Raw genomic sequence first — 20,273 nt, 5'->3', positions numbered from 1 at the left:
TTTCGTCCGATTCATCTCTGATGGATGTGTTATTGTCTTTTCACTTATCATGTATATAGGCAACAAATCAACTGAAGCCAATGCAGTACTGTTTTTGAATAAAATACTAAATTCCATACGCTGGAAGCACTGAATTACATCCGACAAAATTAGATTGTAGTAGTGATTGGTTGTAGTAATGTTTCTTGACATTTCTGTTGCTTTCAGTCAGGTTCAGTGATTTTGCAGACTAGCTTCGTTCATACGTGGCGATGATGACATAGAATTTGCAAAACAAGTCATCTGTATCGAGGAAACGCTTCGTGTCTTCACACTTGGTAGCAAGTTTCTTGGCGTGGTGTTATCGAACCTGCATGACTGACGCAGATTATCTTGAATGATTTCCCACGAAGCGAGTACGATCACAAAGAATAACACACCCACATCACATCACATCATGCACGAATACAATCTTCAAATTCCAATAATTGGAAAACTCAACCCTCATTCCCCGATAAACGCTTAGACAGATTGTCGTGATAAGCGTTGATTTCTAAACATTCTAAGACAGTTCCTTTCCTTCCATCCTTCCTTCCTTCCTTACTAGTTTATCTGACAAAAATTTAAGGTGAATTTTAACGGCATATTAGATAGGAACTGTGTCAAATATTAGAAACCCTGCTAAGTGCTAAACTCCTGATATAACAGACGTTGATATAATTATATAACACTGACTCAAAAGGAGGCTCTGGTGTATGTTATGTATGAACTGACGAAAATTCATAGTGTAATAGGCACGTATCCGATAAGACAGATTACCTTACCAAAAATTGAATATACATACGCTTTCAAGTTGCAATTGTTTGAAAGGAATCATTCTATCCCTTATATTACTAAACCGTTTGGTAAGGGCTGATATTATGCATATATTGATTTTGCTACCAACAAATTACGCTGTAACTGTATTACTTACAAGGACCAGCTTCAGCCATTCAATTGACCAGCTAAGACCAACTGTCTTAGTGCTGTTTGAATATAACTTGTCTATTTCTTTATTTTGAATACAAGATATTCAACAATTTGAGAATGCTTCTCTCAAGACTACGCATGAACGCGTCCAATACACCGACACTGTCTTTTCTTCGGTATTCCTCGAGGAAGAACCTTCTCTTTCGTTCAACCACAAATTGCTACTCAGTTGGTAATTGTAACTTTTCAGTTGAGAAATGTTTGTTACATTATGATTTCCTCGTAATTCTTGCTACTATCATAGGAATGTTGAGAGTTGACAGAGAACTGACAAATCTTTTCATGCTTGATGGTCCATGGTTTGTGTTCATGTGTGTTCAACTGTGACATGGTAAACAATTATTTTGAATACATTATGATTCGAACTGTTTTAATTATTTTTTTCTTGCATGCCAGTGCGTTGAAGAATCTTTTTTTGAGAGAAAGAAAATACTTTAGGCGGTTTACATTGAGTGCAAATGTCCCACGATTATGACTTTTTCAGGTTCGCTAAATGGTTGACCACAAGAACCACGGTGCCTAAACTTCTTTATAGATAGTTCCCATGTCTTTTAGCTCGGGCGACATTTTTTACTTTTGAGAAATAGTGTATTATTCTATAAAATAATGTACCCTAAATACCTAGTTTGTCATGTATAAAAAAAGTGAATTTACTGAGCCGTAATTAACCACAAAATAAAAAAAATTACAATTATAATCACAAAATATTTTCAAAATTATATTTTTCCTGCCGCCAAAAATATCCACGAGAAAAGGCGAGAAAAAAATTTCTGCACGTGGTAAATTTGAAAAATAAATTACTAAATATAAATGTTTCTAAGTTTTTTTGTTTTTATTTGAAAAATAAAGAAGATTATCGAGTAGTTTTGTATGTGTTATTTAAAACTTAGCGTCTGAGATTTTATTCAAAGGAATGGGAAAGGTTAAATGACGTTCCTTGTGTTTTTTTGGATGAAAAATGAACGATAAGACAGAAGCAAGCAACGTTGTCAAGCTGAAATCAAAGTAAGAAAATGAAGTTTGAAAAACTAGTTTAGTGAAAGCGATAAGCAATACAGTGTCTGCTATTTGTTAGCTCTCATGAAAATATATAAATAATTTGCAGTTTCAATGTGCTCTCCAAACATGAAGCCTTTTACACTGGAGGAAAAATTCAGGTGTGTATTTCTCATAAATCATAATTTAATTTCTAAGTCTGAGCCCTTGAAGGATATGATATAAATTGCTACCTTGCAGTGACCAATTGCGACCTTGTAGCTACCATTTTCATCTAGGGTACAGCCTGGACACATACCACTGGTATTTTTGTGGAAAACTGCCTAAAAGACTTCCAAGTGCTCATTAAAACATGACCATGCAGGCCATTTTAGAATATTTCTTACTTTCAGTTTTCAGCAACTCAAGATGTTGTGTTCTGTAGCTGTGGTGAAAAGATTAAAATAATAAATGTCGAGAGTGGAAAAGTCTCACAGACAATATCTGAGGTAATGGATGTTTAGATTTCTTGCATGCTTGAGATTCTTCAAGCTTTTCATTTTCAGTTTATTTTACAATTTAGGAAAGTGATGAGATCTCATGCTTTGCTGTGAGCCCAGATGACGAGGTATTCATTTTAAGATATGAATTGTAGGCTTCAAAATACATTTTAATGTAATTTTCCTGAATTTTTTTAATGTGCAGATCTTAATAACCTGCAGTAAGAATCTGCTTCTCAAGCAATGGGATTGGAAAAATGAGAGATGTACAAGATCATGGAAGGTACAGTGTGTCAGATACAGTGCCAATTTCTCATGAGCCATATGAGATATCTGTAGTTATCACATCTGTAGTTATCACATCTGTAGTTATTACATAAACATTATCTTCGATCTTTAGGCTGTGAACAAAGGCCCGTTATCCTGTATGAAATTTGATGCAACTTCCACACTTTTAGCAGCAGGTGATTGTGAAATCTTTGATGATAGTTTTATTTCAATTCTCTTAGGAAACAAAGAGTGCTACTGTTAGATAGTTGTATTAATACATTGGGTTTTCTTTCTCCAGGATCAAGCGATAGTACTATCAAGATATGGGATGTGGAAAAACAGTATTACACTCATAACTTTAAAGGCTCGCAAGGTGTGATCAGGTAACCAAAATTTTCATAGTGCATTTGCTTCAACTGCAATTGTCTAATACCTTAGAAATCCAACATAATTTGTATTTTTAGTGTGATTTATTTCCACAAGATCAATGATAAGCTGCAATTATTCAGTGCTGCTGATGATTGCAAGATCCGTATTTGGGATCTTCAAAAAAGCAGGTGCAGTAAGACAGACTGAAACTGATTGATTTGATTTATCTGTGTAGCTCAACCTTTAGTACAGGTGGCTGGCAAAATTTTTCAAAATAGAACAAAATAGTTTTCTTCACAAATAAGTTTATACTAAAAATGTGTTTATTTCAATTTTGTTTTGTCAGGTGTGTGTCAGTTTTGGAAGGACATTTCAGTGTGATAACCTCACTTGCTTTCCCAGAAGATAATGTGTTAATAAGGTTTGTCTTCGTGCTTGTTAACAAGTAATCATCATTTTAATCATCTCCTCTTTCATTCTTTATAAAGCAGTAAATTCATGAACTCATTTTCATCAGAGCACTAAAATATGAATCCTGTTCATTAATTACAATAAATTTCCAATATAGTGACTTAGGATTAAAGAAATATATAAAATTATGCCCAGTCAGCTCCATGATTTTTTCATAACAGTTCAACAATAATTCATTGTCATTCCTCTTAGTTCTGGTCGAGATAATGTCATCAATATTTGGGATCTTCCAAACAGAAAACTTTTGAAAACAATACCATTATTTGAGGTTTGTAAATAATTGTTATTTTATTGTATTTTATTGTGTTTCTCATCTTTCTATCTTCCCACTAGAGCATTGAGTCTGTATTAATGCTGCCAGAAGATGTTAATATTCCTAATGTACTTGAAATGGAGAAGTCTTTTTTAACCTGTGGACACAAAGGTAAGATTGCCAGGACTTCACTTGGAATTGCCTCATTTTCAGGTCCGAAAATAACTGTTTGTTTTTTAATATATATATCAACAGGCATTATAAAAATCTATGATTTTATGACCCACAAATGTGTCTATGAAACAACGGTACACGATGGTCTAAGGAATGGGGAGAAAGAAGCAAGTACATACGCTATTGTTCATGCAGAACTTTGTCCAAACATCAATTGTGTTGCTGTTGTCACTGCGGATCACAACATTATCTTGTTCAGCTTGGAAGCTGGACTCAAGAAGGTGAAACAGGTACGGATTCAGTTCGGTATGGATTCAGGATAGAAATCACAATATTCGTGCGGTGTTTCTGGTTGCAATTATTTCCTTAAATTTCAGTTCGTAGGTTACAATGATGAAATTCTTGACATGCAATTCCTTGGTTCATCAGAAGACATGGCAGTTGTGGCTACAAACAGCAGTCAAGTTCGTCTTTATGATCTGAAAACTATGGACTGTCATCTCCTCTCAGCTCATTCAGATATTGTGTTATGCTTGGATGCACACACTTCAGGAGAGATGATGGTAACTGGCTCAAAGGTACGACGTTTTCTCTTTAAGAAGCTGTGCAATGTGCTTACCAGTGTTTCCTAATCTATGGATTTCATTCGGGTCATTTAAGGACAATACTATTCGTCTGTGGAAGAAAGATGAAGATCGTGGAATGAAATGTATTGCAGTTGGTCAGGGTCATACCCACGTTGTCAGCTGTGTGTCTTTACCAAGGTAGAAAAGAAAGGTTTATTTATACAGCACAGCTCTGTCATCTGTGAATTAACCATTTTGGATGCAGTAATGGTCTTCTTTTGTTTCCTCCATCATCGTGTGACCTGTCTCCTTATTTCTGTTTCTAACATTCAGAATAAAAACGTCGTTTGTTGTCAGTGGGAGTCAAGATTTGACCATCAAAGTTTGGTCAACGGAAATCGTCAGTGAAGTATGAACGATGATACTGTAGTACTGTGATGGATCATATCAAGCGATATAGTAGAAATTATTTGAGAGTAATTCAAGAAATTCGTTTTACAGGATAATAACGTTTCAAATCTGAGTGTCCTGTTGACGGAGAAAGGACATGATAAGGTTTGGATTGTCACCCAGGCCATATACTTTACATTTGAATTTCCGTAATTTCACACATGTTTCTTCTGCGCAGGATATCAATTCAATCACAGTTTCACCGAATGATAAATTGATTGCATCTGGTTCTCAAGATAAAACTGTAAAGGTGAGTCTGTGTTGTACAAACTTCTCGATCAATTCTTGTCAACCTTACAAGATCTAATATTCTTCTTCTTATGTGTTGTCACCAGTTGAATAAAAGGTATTTAGCTTGGATAATCAAAATCGTATATTGCATTGGTGTGGTAGATCTTAAGGTTACTACTATATGACTGACTCAAACACTTTCAAATCTTCCAGATATGGCGTCGTTCTGATCTGACCTTGCTTGGTACATTGCGTGGTCATAAACGAGGCGTGTGGTGTGTCCAGTTTTCTCCTATAGATCAGTGTCTTGCCTCAAGTTCTGGTGACGCAATGATCCGACTCTGGGCGTTGTCTGACTTCACGTGTCTCAAAACACTCGAGGGTCATAGTAACTCTGTTCTACAGATCGTGTTTGTCTCGCGTGGAATGCAACTCATGTCAAGGTATTGCAACAAAGCTTACCTCAGTGATAACACTCTCCCAGGTTCAACTGCACAAAAAGTTTCATCTGAGTGATTCAGTTTGACTTAACCAACTGCAGCAGGGTATATTGTGATCTTGTGATAACAACTATTTTATTTTGTGTAGTGATTCAGATGGTTTAATTAAGTTATGGACAATCAAAACTAGTGAATGTTTGAAGACGTTGGACGAACATAATGATAAAGTAAGTATTGATTGTCTTGTGTTGTGACTCCACGAAGTTCTCGCTTTATTTAACCAAGATATTGTTAATAAGAGATTCAGTGAAATCCTCCTGCATTCTCAAATGACATCTCATCCGTGATATCTTAGATTTGGTCACTCGCTTTGAGTAACTCTGAAGAAAGAATGTTATCTGGTGGAGTTGATTCAGTGCTCAATATCTGGAAGGTATGTTTATATTTTCAAAAGATCAAACTGAACAATGGACCCAAACAAAACGATTGTATCTGTAGGATGTGACTGAAGAAGAAGAGGAGACAGCGAGGATGGCGGTTGAAGATCAGTTGATGAAGTAAGATAAGATCTTGAAATAATAAACCCCGTTCTATTGTTAATCAAGCAATCAACAGTAGTAGCATCATTCCATACTATGTGGCGTTTGTTCCCAGGTGGGAAAGATGCTTCGGGATTAACGGTATAACCACACATCGTTTATTACCAGTCAGTAACTTTGCGATGAATCATTTCGTAGAGAACAAGAGTTGTCTAATCTTCTACAAAGGAAACACTTCACAAAAGCAATCAGTCTGGCGCTGACTCTTGAACAACCATTAAGAACTCTGAATGTCATCAAAGGTGACCTGGAGAGACGCTGCTACCTTCATCTAGTTTTGTTACACCTGAAACCTTTCACACCATTTCACAATATCATACGTATTTCTTTCGTAGAGATTCTTTTTGAAGATCAAGGCCAAGATGAGCTTTCAAGAACGTTGCAAAACCTAAAAGATTATCAAATAGGTAATGATAAATTATTGTATCTGAAGTTTAAAATGTTAATGTAAAATGTTAATACAACAGCTTATGAAATCCACTTTTGATTTTCAAGATGCTTTATTGAAATTTTTATGTGACTGGAACACGAATGCTAAACACAGTCGCGTTTCACAACTTGGTGAGTTGAATGATCATCTTTCCTTTGATATCGACTATAGCCTGCGTCACAGACGCTCTTTGTCAAAAGGTGGTCGGTAGTTCTTTCAAACTTTTCTTTTTCTAGTGTTATCGATGATACTAAAACAACATCCTCCCAACTGGCTGGTGGAGCGGCCTGAGATGAGGGAAAGAATCCAGGCACTTCTTCCTTATACAGGTCAGTAGTTTCGTTTCATTCCTGCTGACGATGCTGTGATATCTCGCGCTCTTTCGTGACTCGTAAATGAGCTAATCTGTAAAGTGTACAATTGTTGACCCTCTTTTCTTTCAGAACGACACTTGGAGAGGATGAACCGACTGCTGCAGGTAAGGATTCACTTAACTATTTGAGAGATATTGTCATCATCGTGAACATCCAAACCATCTTTCTTTTCCACAATCCAACTTGACGCTTTTTTCCTCTTTCTTAGCAATCAATGTTTCTAGAGTATACTTGGCAGTCCATGAAACTCGGAACAGCCACTGACGACAATGCCAAGTGAGAACTAAACATGTTTCGTTTACAAGGCGATTTCAAGGAAGAAGGTGTTCACCAGCATTTTTTGTATTTTTTTAGCAAAATTGGGAAAGAAAGTCAGATGACGTCCATTGAAGAAGATGGATAGTCTCTGGGATAATCATATCCTTTTATCGGGGATTATGATCGGCTTGAAACGCGGGATTAAACAAATCCTAATCGTGTTTAATGGCGTGTGGACTTAAACCAGAAATGGACGGATAATTTCCTGTTTCATAAAACGAAATACTTGGCTTACTTGGCTTGAGCTACAGAACGTTAGAACACAAACACTGGGAAGAGACAAAATCGTAGAACTAAATTCTGGCGTCAAATCAATGAACTCTCACCTAATACCTAAATTTGGAAGAAATTTAATAAATATTTCAACAGAATTTCGCAAAAATTAGCATTTTTTACCTTTGAAAGAAACACACGCGGGAACGCGTGGGGCCCTCGCGCGCACATTCATCACTTCCGAGATACTTTATGTATGTCAGATATATTGTCTCGGGTATATTTATTCTGTATAATATGGAGTCAGGTTTTAGAACTCAAAGCAATGTATTTATTTTGTTATTTCATTTGCTAGCATTCGGTACTCTTGCTGGAGATATCTTATATCAACGCTATAATGTTGCAACGGTAGGATCGCAAACCTGGGCTGGTCGGTTGAAATATCTAACCTACATTGATGAGGTTGGTATTTAAAATAACCTTGGTTATCAACAAACCAAACACCCCCTACCCTGCTGAGGAGGCTAATAAGTGTAATAACCCATGATTTAGTTTTAAACCACAGACCGTAGGTTTTCTATGTGTCAGAACAGGCAGGGTAGCTTGAATTTCCTCTACAGCCATCCACAGAGGGATCAATAGAGGCAATTATAGTGGAACAAGTCTGTTATTGTTATAATAAATTGCGCTGCCTGTTGACCTATTAGTACATTTAAAAAAAAGAGGAATAAATAAATATATCTGGATATCTGAGACTGAGTTCTTCTTTTTAATCTTTTTACACATTTTCTGCATTGTTATTCATAAAGCAAGCTTGTTCACCACACCAATGGTTGGTTTTCTACCATCAGTTGACCAATAGATTAATATTTATTTCATCTTGTCCTAATATGTTTTGTGTCCAATTTCAGGTTCTTCAAAGCTTGTATTTCCTTTTGTCATTTGTTGCTGATATTTATTTACTGCTGAAGATTAAGGCAAATCAGGACAAATATTTAGGAATTGTGAAGCTACAAGACTTCATGTTTGCTGTGGTTGTGTTACCGCTTGGAATGGTATGAAATAAGATTTGTTTAAATGAAATTTGTTTCATTTTTGACCAGAATTAGGGTAAAATATCAATGAAAACATGGTAGAACAGAGCACACAATATCTTGATGTGTTATACTAGTCAATATAATTACCCTGATCATGTTTTTTTCTTAGCTTGTTTGCTCTGTATTCTGGTCAATTTATGCCATCGATAGGGAGTTGATATACCCTGAGATATTGGACACAATTATCCCAAAATTATGCAACCATATCATGGTAATGTATCTGAAAACACTTTCATTATCAGGATGTCATAATATTCACTGGTGCATTCCATAGTTATTTCCCCTTTCTTTATCAACACATTCTTTGTATCATTTAGCATACAGCTGTGGCCATATTCTTGATACTAGAGACCTTTCTTGTTCGTCATCGATTTCCAGACAACACAACATCATTGTCAGGAATCATGCTGGTTGGTTTGTCTTATTTTTTCTGGTAAGTTCTTCAAATGATCATGTTTAGTTCTAATATGACAAGAATTTCATTATTCAATTTGTTTTTTTATCATTATAACTACATCTTTTTCTTATTTAGGATGGTATGGCAGAAATATTTTCTATTGGAGTGGCCTTATCCATTTCTTGACGACTTCACTGTGCTGCATCACTTGGCATTCATTCTCATTTGTTTTGCTTTTCAATGTTCGTTTTATTTTCTGGCAAAATACTGTGTGAAATTTAGAGAGACAATGGTCACGTCGTGTTCAGATGGTGAGTTTTCAAAGTTTCACTTCGTTTATCATTGCTAGTCTTGGAGTAATAGACATCGCAAGAGAATACGCGCACGCCATGGCATCGATGATGGAGCTAGCCACGAGCAAACAAACAAACTTTGACGTAAAACTAATCGTTAAAGCATAATCGTTGCAATTTTTGGGAGTTTGATTCCTTTGATGGATGTAAACGAGGGGATTAGTTACGGAATTCGTGTAAATTCACGTATGCATCAAATAATTTACTACTTTTCTCTCTTTTCTCTTTTCTTTTCTACTTTGTTTTTTCTATTGAAATTTATAAACATCAAACTATCGTCCAAGAGGGAAAGCCACTTAATAGTACGTGGCGTGCTCTTTTCGGTGTCTCTTAGTCAAATACTTGTCTAGGGCGCGCGCATTAATTAGAACTTAATTAAATGAAACCGTTTAATTAATAGCGCGAGCAAACTAATCACGACTAACATGATATTTAAGTGACGCGCAAACGTGTATTCAAGTAATTGCACTGATGAAGGTCCGGGTTAACGGACCGAAAGCTTTGCAGTATTTAATACTTACGTGGTGTACCTACAAGTTATTATAATTACTAAAGTCGCCATGCAATCATACAAGAAAATTATTACTTTTCTCTCGTTCACATTTATCAAAAGTCTGAGAAAAATCTCGTCGAATTCTAACATTTTTTAAGAAACCTGTTTTTTCATAGAAAAATCGAAGAAGAAAAGCAACTGAAATGAATCATGACACACAAGACAATTTTGAATTGGAATTGAACAATTGAATATATCCTTTTAGTTAGTGCTGGTATCACTGATAAGTAACTGTTAGTTAGGACGCGTTATCTACTATCAAAAATACCTAATATTCATCTAATTCTAGTATAAAAATATGTCAATATTTTGATAATTTTTTATAGCAATTAGGAAAATATGAATATTGAAAATATATTTTTATAACCTAGGAGTTTATTCATCACATAATTTATGTGTTTTGTCTGGTAGTTGGGACATTTCATCAGAATTTTTTTCTATATTTATTTCTTCGTGTGGTATCACGGCCGGTTCCGTGATATTCTCTGAATCTTCAGCGAACGCAAGAATTAAATGAACGAAGGCAAAAATCACTGACAATCCGAGAACTAAGACGATTGCTCGTGCCACTTCGATGATCACTTGGTAGTGGCCCTTTGGTGCTCTGCCTGGTTGAAGAAAGAAAATAATGGACAGAATGACAAGGTGAATATCTCGATCATAACCAGAGACCAGCGTGTGGTTGCATTCTCAAATGATACTTGTCAATTGTGGTGTGAAAACTAACTAAAACCTCATTGTTGTAGAGAAAGAGAAGAAGAAGATTTCCTGGCAAGGAACGAGTTACCAGCAATATCACTGGCAAGGAACGAGTTACCAGCAGTATCACTGGCAAGGAACGAGTTACCAGCAATATCACTGGCAAGGAACGAGTTACCAGCAATATCACTGGCAGGAACTAGCCACATCAACACCTCTCACAGGTCAGTTTCTCCTCATTAAGAACTTAATCGTAGGTTAACGTAAGAGTTTTTAAAAGGACATTTTTGATGAAATTTTACTCAAGATTAGCGCTGATCATGTTTTCAACAATCATCCCAGCCACGGCTTTCGTCTTAGATTACATGATGTATTCACCTACCTTCATTTGGTACCAGATCACCGAAACCAATCGTAGTGAAAGTGACAAAACAAAAGTACAATCCATCAAGAAATGTCCAAGGTTCTGTCAAATTATACAATATTCCTCCTAGAACCAACATGAGAACCATTAAACACAATATGATAGTGACTGTCTTGCTTCTTAACTTTGTAACTTCCTTCTCAAAATATCTTTGTTCAATACACCGTAATGTCAGCTGAATTAAACTAACGATACGATCTCCAACCAGCTTTAAGATCATGATGTTTAAAGGAATTCCAAATAAAGCAAACATCATACAAAATATTTTCCCTCCTGTCGTTTCAGGCGAGAGATGACCGTAACCTAGAAATAATATCAATGTCAGTTGAGATGGAATGATACCTTTATTTCTTTAGGATCAATTTCTCCGACAAGAACCGAAGAACATATGAGCGCTACCCAGGAGATGCTTTCTCAGGTAATTTAGTAGTTACATACACAGACAAGAATATTGAAGAAGAATATTCCAGAACTTTTAGGCTCAAACACAAGCCAGAACACCCTCGATATCATAGAATACTTCTTACACTGCACAAATCTCAACTTACCGATTGTCGTAACAACGCTGACAGCGAAATAAACGGAGGAATAATAATCCCAACGAGCTCCGCATTCGTCCATTCTTTGACAACGTCTTTTCACAACTTCTAAAACTTTCCTTACCATAAAATCAAACTCTTCTTCAGTTAAATTATGCGACAAAATAAACAGATCCCTAACTTTACCAATATCTGTCGATTGTTCAACATCGTTAACTGTCTCTAAAGCTTTAAATATGGCAGCACCGCTTAGCAAGTACACTCCGTAGATTACTAAAAGTAGTACAAATTTTCTCGTTTCTATAATATTTATATTCAAAGCCATGAACATCCATGATAGTGCATTGAATATTGAGTTTACAAGACGATGTGTTTTAGTATGAACACAAATTAAACTGGTAGCTAGGATGTACACAATGAAATTCAAATACATTATTTTGTATCTTATGCAGGTGGTAATAAACGTGAATAAAGATTATTTTGAAAGGAACAGTTTACTGGTGGCAGACACCTAACAGGTGAGAACTATCAGAAATTGATTTTATCATGACGTGGGCTACCAGAAGCGACTAACGCTACTGTTTCCCACTCGGGGCTACCAGCGTTCTTATTCACTTTCTAAGCATGTTTTCCACTTCAACCGTTTCGCAGCGAACCATAGCGTGTTTCTTTGTCTCAAAGTCATTAGTTCTATCTGAGGGGGCAGGCAAGAATGATATATAGGCTACCTGTCGTCATGGTACGGAGTGGAAAACAAGCCTTCGACTATTACAAATTGAGACGAAACATACTTTTTATACATGTAATTCCTTTACCCTGAACCTAACTAACTACGTACATTATTATTAATAATTTATACAATATATATAATTATTTATAAAACCTAACTATGTAATTGTGACGACCATTCTAAAATAGTTTATTAAAGTCTAATTGTGAAATGAATATTCTTAGGAAACATTGTGCAAAATTAACCATAATGGATTGTCTCATTACCAGTGCATCACTACCAGTGCATCACTACCATACTACAATATAAGCCATGTTATATACCCAACCTTTTAAACATCAACAATAAATACCCTTAAATTATTATTACAATTTACAATTATTACAGTTATTCTTGTTTGAGTCCACCATCTATCCTGCGACTATTGATCGGCTCCTCCGTCATTTCTCGTGGTCCGTTCAATTTTATATTCTTTTCTTCACGTTTCATGCCAAGGGCAGCACTGATCCAGGGGGAGGCGAATCCCAGTAGTACCACAATATGACCATAGAAGTACAAGGACCTTAATTTGAAAAAAAAACTGGGTAAAAGCCTCGTAACTTGGTCAATGTGCATGCGTGGATTTCTGCTCTAAGTTCTCCCTGAGGCTAACTTCATCTTCTATGAAAATTGTAAATATTTTTCAAATTTGCTGAAGACATCAACATCTGAGACATCTGAACTTATTATCCATTGTTTTTTAATTGGTTCAACACATGATAACAACGAGGTCATTTGAAAGAGATCTTACCTCCAAAAAATGAATCCTGAATTCAAGTCAAGCAACACGAAAGGAATGCATGAATAAACCACCATACTGCAGGTTATCAACCATGTTAAAATGTCATAAAATATCTGCTTTTCCTTGCTTTCTTGAAAATAGGGACGGAATGAACGCCTCGCCTAAATGTCAAAAGATTGTACAATGTTTGGAGTGGAAAATAGTAGACACAAACTTCAAAGGTAGAGTAAATAATGTTATAACGTACCAATCTAGAAGAGAGAGTTAGGAAACCAACAGTAACAAAACATAAATAATATCCAGGATAAAAACCATGCCAGAATGCGGAGGTAACTGATGTTGCTAAGACACCAGTCAGGTTATCATTTGATCTGTCATATATTATCCTGTAATATTATATAACTTATCAAGTTCTGGTACTCAGTGACAGTTCTGAAAACACTGAGGTTTTCAAAATAACAAAATAAGTTAACTGGGTACCTTTTCAGCCATTTTTCAGTTCCAATATTCCAATTTTTAAGGATTGTGCGAGAGTTTGTGCCAAGCTGATAGAATTAAGCACAATAATAATTAAAAGTTATACTCTAACTTAATTATGAGTGGTAGTCCACCTTTGAGGATTGTAAATTAGTCTTTCATAGGCTAGTTTGAACTGTATTGGGTGTAGTAATTGTGCTAACAGATGGCTTTGTGCATGAATGAAAAGAAGTTAAGTTACCTCTATTTGTTTAATTTTTGCATTTGTGAATTTATCCCATTGAGCTTCCCCATTCTCATCCAACCCATTGTAACCCATGCCAGCCACATTTATAACACCATCAGCTGAACAAAAGAGAATATCAGTGGAAGAACCAACTCTTAATTGTGTCATAAATACCACAAGTTTCACTAACCAAATGTCCAGGCATAGTAATAACGCATCTTTATTGCCGCAATTACAATATAACTAAATATTATTTTAGTGAGCAATGATGACTTGGACATAAATTCTGGATCTGTGAAAGAAAACATTTGATATAATACCGTACATAATGGGTAAGTCTTTATCTAACTATTAGCTTAGGGTAAAACATATCATCCAAGGGATAAGCACTATTCATGGAATGATTTGAACAACCATCCCTAGGAATCTACCCCTATTAACCCTTGTTGGTATATGTGCAAAATCTCTTACCGATGCATGTTTTTGGGGATATAAGAGCATTGCCTAATACAAGACCTCCAAGAAATACATATGATAGTAAAATTTTCTTGGTTGCTGTCACCTGCATAAAAGAAAATGGGGATATGTTATCTCAATTATCCTCTACATTTCCATTTTATTTCTTCAGCATCATTGGAAATAAACTCACCATAGGAAGATATGCTTTGCCAGATTGTTTAAAGCCCTACAGTAAAGCAGTGAAGGCAGTAAAGGTAGTATGTTCCATCATTATTTAAATAAGATTTTTGTCCAGGTGCAACATTTATCCAACATGGTTATTATTGACTATTATTACCTTCATGTTGGTACCATCAACAAATTCCATGAATTCATAGTAACTACATGAAGGTCCAACTAACAGCATACTGAAGTGTAAGATGTAGCTAAAAAATTCTAAGAAACTTGGTCTTTTTCTACAGAAAGAAGTGTTCCCAAGATTAACAGATGAAAACAATTGTGATTTAAGGTAAAGAATGCTTTTCACAATGATTTTTGTCACTATATTTAAATGCATTATTTCTATTGGAACATAGAAGTACTTTATACTGTGTTGTCTCTGTTCATGAGTGAGCTCTTTTGGATCTCTTCCAAGACCTTAATGAAATGAAATTAGTTGAATCCCATCTAAATTCTGCTGGGATAATCAAAATCATCAATCATCATCACTGCTATAAATTTTGAATATTACCATCATGTACAGCAAAACCAACATAAGTGAGTCTTTGAGTGATAAGCATTAATGGTCTGCAAAATATATTTAAATAGTGGATAAGAGCATTCTAACAAGCAAACTCTTTCATTGATGATAAGGGCATAGGAAGTTTAGAGATGTGCTACAGTTACACTTTCTTTAAGTAGGTGGAGACGAGTCTTACATTACTCTGACAAACTGTTATTTCTTTTATGCAAACAAGCTAGTTCATACCCTGTTATGTCTAATTTATAGCCACCATAGTCTGTCACCTGTCTATAGATATGATTGATTGACAACCATGACATTGCCAAGGTGAAAATATACCTAAAAATATATATATTACATCAGGATGGTCCAATATACCGTATAAGTGGGGCTCTCAATGGGATTTAATCAATGTTTGTATTACCTGTGAACTACTTGAGGTGAAACGGTTTGTATAATATAGTAAGATAACAGCAATAAGATAACTAATTGAATCATATCACTAGAAGAAGATAAGAAAATGTTGAAGTATTTTCCAATATATATTTCAATACAATGTGGCTGGAAGAATCATTGTAGACTGGTTCTCGTGTTTAGTAATGATCCACAAACCTAGTATAACAAAACCAACCAATTGCAATGCCCCAGACAACGCCAAAAGCGAGTCTTGTAGTTCGACCAACTTTTAGAGGTGACAAAAATAGATTATATAATATTGAAAGAAATAATGTCACCAGCATTCCCACAATGACACTGATCTGAAATGAGAAAGGGAGTGGTTGCCTAAAAAATAATTGTCCATTTCAAGGTTGAATAAATAATCAAAACAATGCACCAAAGTGGAGTGGTTTATAAAAACATTTGGAAGCCCCCCATTTAAGTAACATTCACACAGTCATGACATGGTCAAGTGCTGTGACTGCTGTCAATGTCAATCGAAATTACCATCATCGCTGCTCAGATCAGCCTGTTGATTAGTTATTAAACATCAGGTATTAAACATTAACATGTTGAAACATACATAAATTATACCTTAAGGAAATATTTTCATTTTTAGATTCTATGCATTGAAAATATCTCAAGTTCTCTTGGCGAAGACTATCAAGCAGCTTCGTTTCCTTCGTATATATTACAAATATGTTACAAATGTACTCTAATTATTGAATATTAGCATTTGTAAACAACGCGACTACGATAGATAAATATTGTTTTATATTTTAAGAAGCACGAATCAGAAAAATCGAAATACCTGGTCCGCTGGGATTCCACTAGATCGCGCGAGATCATCAAACAGTTTTTCTGTAAAACCCATTTTAGAGACTCATTTAGTGTAAGGTCAGCTAAACAAACAGTAGCAATTATGCATTCTTGTTGAAAGTAAACATCTGCCGTCCCGCGTGATGTATCGCGCGTAAAGTTCGCGCGCGTGGGTCCTGTGAGTTTCCAGCGGAAAGTTTACAGTCTTACGTAATATCTATTTTAATGTTGCGATTTTCTTCTTTTGATAGATGTAAATGAGTGAATTAGTTACTGATATTCAAATAAGAGTTCTTATCCATCATAGCATTCGTTACTAATTACTTGCTCACATCCATCAAAAGAGGAAAATTCTATGCATTCCAGTATACTGTACATTCGATCAAATTCAAGATGGCGGCTGGCAGTGCAAGTTTAAATTTAGCTTCTAGTCTTATCGATTATTTTCCAAAAATTATACTATTTGGTGACTCCTTAACACAGGTAATAACTTAAACGTATCCTTAACTTTGAGAAATCATAGCATCTTGTTATTTTAGATCATATTATATGACATAAATACCACAGTAACCGCACATCCACTGTGGTGACTGTGCAAAATTGTGAAAATTGTAAAGAAAAGCCACTATAAACAAGTATATTCATTGTGTAGTTTTCCTTTTCACCTGGTGGATTTGGTTCTGCTGTTGCAGATCATTTTCAGAGGTTTGTGATATTTTGTGTGTCAATTATTTTAGCTAGGTCATTCCAACTTTATTTCAATGAAGTGAATGAAGATGATTTTAAAACGCTCTAATAGTCATCTCCGTCTTTCAGGAAATGTGATGTGATAAATCGTGGTTTTAGTGGTTATACGACACGAGCTAACAAACTGATCTTACCCAGACTACTGTCGAATGATAACAATCCTAAAGGTAGTATCGTTGCTGCTGCAATATTACTTGGAAGCAATGATTGTGAAGATGCCGGCATTGAAAACTCAAGACATGTTCCGGTTGATGAGTACAAGGAAAACCTGAAGAATATTTGTGGTCAGTTCAAAAATGTTGGAGTGGCATTTGATCGTCAAGTTCTAATAACACCTCCAGTTATGGATGAAGAAGCTTGGACAAAACATTGTAAACTCAAAGGTAAGGGAGACACCACGGCTGGCAACAGAGGGGGGGAGATATTGGAAGTATTCTGTTCTCAGAGGAGCCCAGGATCCCCTGAAAGTACTTTGATGGCAATTAAGGAATAGTGATCAAGCTTCAATTGAGAACTAACGCTTCAATTGCCTGTGGTTTTCTCACCTGCTGTGATATGGCCCCAAGAGGCTGAGATGATGATACCAGCTTTCAATAAGTAAATATTTAACTCTTGTGATTGTTCTTTAGGGTACACAATGGCACTGAAGAACAGTACTATGGAACTATATGCCAAAGCATGTCTAGAGATAGGATCTGAACTAGGAGTTGAAGTTCTTGATTTGTGGACTGAAACACAAAAAGTTGAAGTAAGTTCTAAAAATTGTAATTATTTGATTTTTATCCTTTGTGGGTTCCATTTCACAATTCAACTGAAGAGTCACCAACCATGTTATTTTGCCACTAATTATCACCATGAACTTTTAGAATTGGAAAAAACTTTTATTAGATGGTCTACATCTTTCAGTTGAGGGCAACAGATTTGTCTCGCAAGCATTGATACCAATTCTAGATCGTAAATTGTCGGATTTGACCATAGTTTTTCCAGACTGGCATGAGGTGTTTGGTGATGTGAAAAATCTAAGAGAATACTTGGAAAATTCAAGTGAGAAGAATAGAAAATTATAGCAAAAATAAGTTGATACTGTGGTCCAAAGTCTCCCTGATTTTTATGAACTTAAATGGTGGGCAAGCTGCTTTCTAGCTTTTTGATTGGGCAGGAAGTAAATTAATGTTTTATTAACTGGCTAAAGTAATGGCAAACAAGCCAGTTAAATCCGTTGATTGGCTTACCAGAATATGGGTGGTCAGCTAGACTGGATTTTTCAATTGAACAAAATTTTTTGCTTTACCATCTTCTCAATTATGAGAATTTGAGCGTAGCAGATTTCCTTCACCTTGTCACAATCAAAAAGAACATGAACCAAAAAATTTTTGTTTGATCGAAAAATTCAGCCAACTGGAACTACTGTCCTAATGCTGCACAATGACATGATGTTTGTCACCTTAAATGTTCTGACCTGATTGTGTCTACTCTATGTGTTGTATTATATACTTGGTTGGTAGGTTACATACCAGACACTGAGACACCTGGATCTCTGGTAGTATTAACTGCAAGCAGTCGTACAGCGGGTTCGCCCATTGCTGTAATAATTATCATCTAGCGCCGTTTTTCGTTGAATACACTTCTGGAACAATGAGGCGAAAAGCTAAGCAAAATTCTTCCGCGAAACATCGAAATATTGGACAGAATCATGTCGGGGACGAACAACTCGATGTTGCAAAAGAGAAAACAGGAGAAAATGGAACTAGAAATGGTTTGAACAGTCATGAACAACAGACACAACGTGTTGATACGTCGTCCGCGTCGAATGCTGAAAACGTGGTGAAAATTGAGACACGTAAATCGTTCTGTCGTGGCCCATTTCTAGGAATTTTGAAAGTAGTTGTTTTGATTATAATTATTCCACCATTTTTGAATTATGCATCTTTGCAAAGAGAAGCCATTAGTTTACAATCACATGGCAAGATGCATGATGGACCACGTGGAAAGTTGTTTATGCATTGTATGGGTAAAGGCCTGCCTGTGGTAATGATGGATGCACCGGGCGGGTACTCTTCGGATATGTGGTCGTTGGTGCAGACACAAGTTGCAAAGTTCACAAAAGTTTGTGTATATGACCGCGCTGGTATTGGGTTCAGTGAAAGAGCTGCACAGCACCTCCATGACAACCAAATGAGTAATATTACATCGGAATCACCCAACTTAAAATACGAGCAACTGCGACCAACCACTGAGAATATGGTGGCTGACATTCGCTATTTACTTAAAACCTTGTCAAACAATACAAATAACATTCTCTTAGTTGGTGGAGGATTAGGCGCTGTAAATGCAAGATTTTATGCAAGATTTTATGAAGATATCTTTGCAGTGGTTCTGGTAAACCCTTTCCATGAAAATATGTTTATGGACAAAGATTGGTTGGGACTTTGGTATGACCACATAATTCCATCTTTGCAAATCAATCAGCTCCTTGCATTGCTTGGAGTGACACGTTTGGGAATAATAACCAGACTTTATAAACCAAGAATCCTTGAAAATGATAACTTTAAAACTGACGCTATTGTAAGACTGAAATATTTGTGCTGTAATTCGCAACACCTGAGTGCTGGTATAATGGAACATTACTACACAAATGAAAGCTTGTCTCAACTAAAGATCTTGCAGAAACTAAAACCTTTTCCTCAAAATATAAGTGTCAACATAATAAGCAGCAAGAACTACAGTAATTTCTTGCCATGGTCATTTAATAAGCTATGGTATCAGTACCAGCAGATGTTGGTGACCAAGTCCTTCCCAAATAGTGAAAGAATTATAGTTGATAATGATTTTAATACAATATACCTTGATAATGTCGACATACTTGTGAAGACAATTAAAAAACTTGTAGTTAAATTTAGAAAGTCTGTAAAGGAGTCAGCTAATATGTAAATCATAAAATATGAAATTAAGAAAGAAATAGACATCAGTAAATTTAATAATTTTCTCACAGTATCATATGCTCTTGTTTTACCTTATTTCTTTTTGAAGTGAATTGTTCTTATGGCCACTGAATGTGAATCTATTAACATGTCCTTCCTCATATGAACAGCACTAGCTATAAGTACCCATTGAAAAGCTGTTTATGGGGCTAGCCCAGCTAACCAGGCGTGCCAAATGCTATGGCAAGTTT

At 35.7% G+C, this 20,273-nt stretch overlaps 6 protein-coding genes across 8 annotated transcripts; 4 read left to right on the top strand and 2 right to left on the bottom strand.

Moving 5' to 3' along the window:
• The first annotated feature begins 1,795 nt into the window (after positions 1 to 1,795).
• On the top strand, positions 1,796 to 7,821 carry LOC114528527 (transducin beta-like protein 3). Its single transcript, XM_028550186.1, has 28 exons — positions 1,796 to 2,013; positions 2,114 to 2,165; positions 2,397 to 2,492; positions 2,567 to 2,611; positions 2,689 to 2,766; positions 2,884 to 2,947; positions 3,052 to 3,136; positions 3,218 to 3,310; positions 3,469 to 3,543; positions 3,786 to 3,861; positions 3,927 to 4,017; positions 4,102 to 4,310; positions 4,398 to 4,598; positions 4,681 to 4,784; positions 4,920 to 4,995; positions 5,088 to 5,141; positions 5,215 to 5,286; positions 5,481 to 5,710; positions 5,856 to 5,934; positions 6,063 to 6,140; positions 6,206 to 6,264; positions 6,445 to 6,548; positions 6,642 to 6,713; positions 6,802 to 6,867; positions 6,973 to 7,065; positions 7,180 to 7,214; positions 7,319 to 7,386; positions 7,465 to 7,821. The coding sequence occupies exons 1-28, from the start codon at positions 1,967 to 1,969 to the stop codon at positions 7,511 to 7,513; spliced, it is 2,451 nt and encodes an 816-aa protein (XP_028405987.1). The 5' UTR covers positions 1,796 to 1,966; the 3' UTR covers positions 7,514 to 7,821.
• A 74-nt stretch (positions 7,822 to 7,895) lies between these two features.
• Positions 7,896 to 10,393, top strand: LOC114528534 (androgen-induced gene 1 protein-like). The gene is made up of 6 exons (XM_028550194.1): positions 7,896 to 8,103; positions 8,553 to 8,696; positions 8,848 to 8,949; positions 9,056 to 9,171; positions 9,271 to 9,446; positions 10,158 to 10,393. The coding sequence occupies exons 1-6, from the start codon at positions 7,939 to 7,941 to the stop codon at positions 10,181 to 10,183; spliced, it is 729 nt and encodes a 242-aa protein (XP_028405995.1). The 5' UTR covers positions 7,896 to 7,938; the 3' UTR covers positions 10,184 to 10,393.
• On the bottom strand, positions 10,394 to 12,119 carry LOC114528531 (two pore potassium channel protein sup-9-like). Its single transcript, XM_028550191.1, has 3 exons — positions 11,713 to 12,119; positions 11,123 to 11,467; positions 10,394 to 10,649 (listed from the first exon to the last, which is right to left on the bottom strand). Exons 1-3 carry the CDS (start codon positions 12,032 to 12,034, stop codon positions 10,417 to 10,419), a joined length of 900 nt encoding a protein of 299 aa, XP_028405992.1. The 5' UTR covers positions 12,035 to 12,119; the 3' UTR covers positions 10,394 to 10,416.
• Positions 12,120 to 12,524: 405 nt separating this feature from the next.
• Positions 12,525 to 16,435, bottom strand: LOC114528529 (lysophospholipid acyltransferase 1-like). Of its 2 annotated transcripts, XM_028550189.1 has the most exons (15): positions 16,347 to 16,435; positions 15,710 to 15,855; positions 15,522 to 15,599; positions 15,344 to 15,436; positions 15,107 to 15,162; positions 14,958 to 15,012; positions 14,714 to 14,831; positions 14,567 to 14,602; positions 14,389 to 14,479; positions 14,108 to 14,209; positions 13,933 to 14,036; positions 13,695 to 13,759; positions 13,462 to 13,600; positions 13,224 to 13,375; positions 12,525 to 12,995 (listed from the first exon to the last, which is right to left on the bottom strand). In XM_028550189.1, the coding sequence occupies exons 1-15, from the start codon at positions 16,407 to 16,409 to the stop codon at positions 12,821 to 12,823; spliced, it is 1,473 nt and encodes a 490-aa protein (XP_028405990.1). In that variant the 5' UTR covers positions 16,410 to 16,435; the 3' UTR covers positions 12,525 to 12,820. The 2 variants fall into 2 exon arrangements, with proteins under 2 accessions (XP_028405990.1, XP_028405989.1); XM_028550188.1 differs by having other exon boundaries at positions 14,714 to 15,012.
• Positions 16,436 to 16,451: 16 nt separating this feature from the next.
• On the top strand, positions 16,452 to 18,812 carry LOC114528532 (isoamyl acetate-hydrolyzing esterase 1 homolog). Of its 2 annotated transcripts, none has more exons than XM_028550193.1 (6): positions 16,452 to 16,837; positions 17,007 to 17,059; positions 17,171 to 17,484; positions 17,731 to 17,849; positions 17,968 to 18,145; positions 18,733 to 18,812. In XM_028550193.1, exons 1-6 carry the CDS (start codon positions 16,748 to 16,750, stop codon positions 18,738 to 18,740), a joined length of 762 nt encoding a protein of 253 aa, XP_028405994.1. In that variant the 5' UTR covers positions 16,452 to 16,747; the 3' UTR covers positions 18,741 to 18,812. The 2 variants fall into 2 exon arrangements, with proteins under 2 accessions (XP_028405994.1, XP_028405993.1); XM_028550192.1 differs by lacking the exon at positions 18,733 to 18,812 and adding an exon at positions 18,607 to 18,726.
• LOC114528530 lies at positions 18,713 to 20,070 on the top strand. Its single transcript, XM_028550190.1, has one exon. It carries the CDS (start codon positions 18,737 to 18,739, stop codon positions 20,030 to 20,032), a length of 1,296 nt encoding a protein of 431 aa, XP_028405991.1. The 5' UTR covers positions 18,713 to 18,736; the 3' UTR covers positions 20,033 to 20,070.
• The last annotated feature ends 203 nt before the right edge of the window (positions 20,071 to 20,273 follow it).

The sequence above is a fragment of the Dendronephthya gigantea genome, unplaced genomic scaffold (assembly GCF_004324835.1).
Source record: "Dendronephthya gigantea isolate DGI-Jeju-01 unplaced genomic scaffold, DenGig_1.0 000050F, whole genome shotgun sequence".
NCBI classification, from domain to species: Eukaryota; Metazoa; Cnidaria; class Anthozoa; order Malacalcyonacea; family Nephtheidae; genus Dendronephthya; species Dendronephthya gigantea.
The sequence above is the reverse complement of the archived record's forward strand: the minus strand, read 5'-3'. Positions and strand labels throughout refer to the sequence as shown.